General features: G+C 46.4%; 1 protein-coding gene across 1 annotated transcript; it reads left to right on the forward strand.

Annotated features, from left to right (window-relative positions):
• The first annotated feature begins 91 nt into the window (after window positions 1-91).
• Window positions 92-3,328, forward strand: LOC104510625 (shugoshin-like 2). The gene is given in 6 exon segments (XM_010152936.1): window positions 92-230; window positions 1,178-1,353; window positions 1,609-1,671; window positions 2,251-2,345; window positions 3,113-3,279; window positions 3,282-3,328. Coding segments are annotated over 6 exon segments (687 nt in total).
• Window positions 3,329-3,787: the final 459 nt, after the last annotated feature.

Consider the following 3,787-nt stretch of genomic DNA (forward strand, 5'->3'; position numbering starts at 1 on the left):
GCTTCGCGGGGAGTGCGAGTCGCGGCCGGTAAATACTTGCCGAAGGGAAGAATGCGAGTGCTAACCCTGCTGGGTGTCGCTCTCTCCAGCGATGGCATCTTGGGAGGCTTCCGAAACGTCCATCTGCCTGAGCGGTGTAAGAGAGCGGATGCGGGAGAAGAAACACGGCGTCTTGAGGATTGCGAAGCTGAACGCCTCGCTTGCATCAAAAATCAAAAAAAAAATCATCAGTGAGTGTGTTTTGCCTTGTAGTACGTGCAGTAGCTGGCAGCTACATCACCTTATTACGCTGCCTTTGGCTATGGCCGTTGGTGGTGGGTCCTACCCAGGGCTTGTGTGTAACAGCTGCTTCTCTGCATGTGGGTCCCCAGCGAGTTCAGTAGCCGGCACACGGGCGTCAGGTGCCACTTAAGGTGCCCAAAGGCGCCTGAGCTGTCTGCGACAGGCTGGTTTAACACAGAACTTTTGGAGCAGCAGCTGGGGGCATCATAGGCTGCTTAACAGCATCTCAGATGGTGTTAGACAGTTGTGTCTGGGTAACCAACTCCTCGGGTCCAAACAGCAAGTGTAATAGGCATGGGAAGTGTTTCAGTGTACATCCAATCCCGTGCAGGAGCTAGCCCCACTGTGATTTGGTTTTATGGGGGAAATAATGCAACAGTAGTGCATGAGATAATTTGGACTACTTTGGAAAAAGTTAGATATTTCTGTTACTTTTATTTGTTTTGAAATTGGGAAACATGGATCTGAATCTGCTCAAGGGCTATTACAGAGGAAAGTAGTGTTTTCTTCCTCTTTTTGGATGGAGATGAGGACTCAGAGCTATAGTGACTTAGTCAGAACAAGTCAGAAGCATCTTTCTAAATTCAGTACCTGAACTGTGCCATCAGTCATCAAGAACTGAAGCAGTACCTCGCTGACTGAGCACGAGCTACTGAGGATAGAGAGGTTGTTTGTCTCAAGGGTTGCGTGTTATTACAGAAAGGTTTTCCTGCTCTTATGGAGTTGTCTATTGCTAGAAGGAATTATACTGCTGACTTTATGTGGGGGCTATTGAGTTGTAGAGATCTGAGCCTGAGGGAGGCTGTTCTGTGAAGAGGAAGAAGTATGGTGAGGGAAGAGGCACTGATGAGATTGTGGATGCTGATTCCTTGTGATACTTATCTGTCCCTTACAGACAATTCGTCCATTATTAAAGTCTCCCTAAAGCACAACAATAAAGCACTGGCCTTGGCCCTCAATGCAGAGAAAGCTAATGCACAACGTCTCACCGAGGAGAAGACTATGTTACAGAAGGAGGTGGAGCAGTGCCACTTCCAGAACGCCGCATTGCGGCACAAGCTCTCCATCCTGGTATGGCACTAACAGTGTGGCTGGCATGGGGAGGGGTGGTGGGCAAGGTATGGAGCATGAGCATCTCAGTCCTGGGAGGACTGAGCTGTCGCTGTCCATACTCTGCATATGAAAAATGTAACTTTTCATTTCCTTACTCTTTTCTCCAAGCTGTGCTCTCCCCAGAACATGCCTTGCTCTGGCTACCAGCATCATTGTTGGAATAGATGTTTCAATTTAATGTCTGTGTGTTTTCTCTCTATTACCTCAACACAGAGTCACACCTTGAAAGAAATTGAAAACCTTATGGCTACAGTTAAGATGGCCCAGCTGTCTGAGGTAAACCATGGGAAATGTGAGCACACTGCTCTGGGAACTGTCTCTTTTGCTTTGTGTTGCCTGTGCGCTTCCGTGTTTGAGGCCTCAACTGTTTTTCTTTGCTTGCTTGAATCATGATGGCTGCATCCTTGGTTTTAACTTGGTGTTAATGATTTTGAGGGTAACATCTTCTGTAGGAAAGGCTACCGTTGTAAATTGCTGCCTTTTGGGTTGTTGGCTGTACTGGCCAGTAGACTCTTCTGCTCTGACAGGTTGTGACTTCTTTTCACTTTCTTTAAGTGTTGCCATGGCAACCTGAGATAGGGACCAGGACATCTTTTGTATGTCCTGTCTCATGACTGTGTGGGGAAATATTCCTGCTTCTTAGTTTCAGATTATCTGAACTAGTTTAACTTTATCTTGAAGCCTGTGGATACAGAATCTGACTCTGCAGCAATTAATTCCATAGTTTGTGCAATTTTAGGAGGGGGTCACCGGCAGTATTTGAAATCCTTTCCAGGGTGAAACTGAGCTTCTGCTGTTTTTTGGGCAGGAGCTTGCAAGAGCTTTAAACCATCCTTCTGTTTTTCTACTTCCCAGTCCTATACAAGTTCTGCATCCTTGCCCATTGGCCAGAAGAGCAGTGTGACTGAAGATAGCTGGGCTGATGATATTGCAGATGTTCAGCTTGTGAGGTGAGTCTTAAAATGTCAGATATCACCAAGCTTGTCCTGAATTTCTGTAAGCTAAACTTTATCCTGTGTGTGCCCAGTTGTCTGTTTTACATAAGACATCTTCTGTAAACCACTGCTTGATGTTTCCTTTACTCTGTGTCTTTCTGCTGCCACTCCTTGTCTTAATTGTCCTAATACCAAGTCTGCATAAACTGGTCCTTCTCCCTCCTTTGTTTCACAGTGCATTGCTTTTAGGTAGTTTTTCCTTTGTTGCTGGTGAGCATTGCAACGTTTCCTCAAGTGAGTGCCATAGCTGGCTGCTTATATTTTTGCTACATGTATATGCTTAATAGTAATGTACTTGTATGATGTAAACTTAGGTTTTGGAAAGGAGGTCAGAACAGGTTCTCTTAACATATATTTGAAGGTCTGTTTCTCTGATGCCTAGTCTCCCCTCTGAACACAGGGGAAGCCTTTGGAGCTGCCTGCACACATACCTCCGAGCAGCTGCTTTGGTGTTCCGCAGCGAGGTGAACCTGTGGTCACAACCTGTGTGCTGGAAGGCCTTGCTTCCTTGTTGCCTCTGTGTATTTTTCCCCTGCTTCTGTGTCTGCAGTGGTGTAGGTAATCTGCCCTGGTTGGGCTGTGTGTGTTCTTCAGCACCTGAAGCCTTCAGAAACTTATTTCAGTAACTCTTAATGGAGGTGAAAGCTGTAGCTGTTCAGCTGGATCCTGGGTCCTGTCACAGGCATGGAACATGATCTGTTTCTGTTATTCCTTCTCACCAGAACTGCAGGGATGCCAATGCGGGTGCCCATTTCCAAGCTGCATGATGCAGGACAGCAAGGTAATGCCTCCACAGCAGTACAGATATCCTCACTATGTCTTCAGAGACCTGCTGAGCGCCTGGAAGTTGCACCTGTTGCCTCCAAAGACACTTTGCCACCACAACCTGCTGAGAAGCCTCAGTCCCACCAGGAGGAGAATGGGAAGAAGCCGACTGAAGCAATGGAAGCACAAGAGTCTTCTCTTGACTCTCACATCTTTGTAGGTAAATTTGCATCTTCTGCTGTTCTTCTGGTATGAATTTTCTGTCTGTGTTGAGAAATCAGAGTGAGGAACCGCATGCTTCGGCGATGTTGATATCGCTAGAATTGCATCTGTCCCAGAATGGGATGTCATGATGGGGGTATTTGGCATGCTTGCAATACCTCAAGGTCACTCATTAGGCTTTGAGTAATAGGCACTGAGCTTATGTACGATTTTCAGAAGCATCTGAAGGTGCAGACTCTGACTAGATGCACATCTTCTGTTCCTTCTGGATTTGCCATATAGGTCATAACTCTCAGACACATTATGAGCATTCCTAAATATAGGGCTGGTCAAGTGATCTTGCTTTGGACTGCCTTTCTGTTCTGAGGGGAACCAGCTATGCAATTCTGCTACACAGTAAGTCTGGGGAG

The sequence above is a fragment of the Eurypyga helias genome, unplaced genomic scaffold (assembly GCF_000690775.1).
Source record: "Eurypyga helias isolate BGI_N326 unplaced genomic scaffold, ASM69077v1 scaffold50995, whole genome shotgun sequence".
Lineage (NCBI taxonomy): Eukaryota > Metazoa > Chordata > Aves > Eurypygiformes > Eurypygidae > Eurypyga > Eurypyga helias.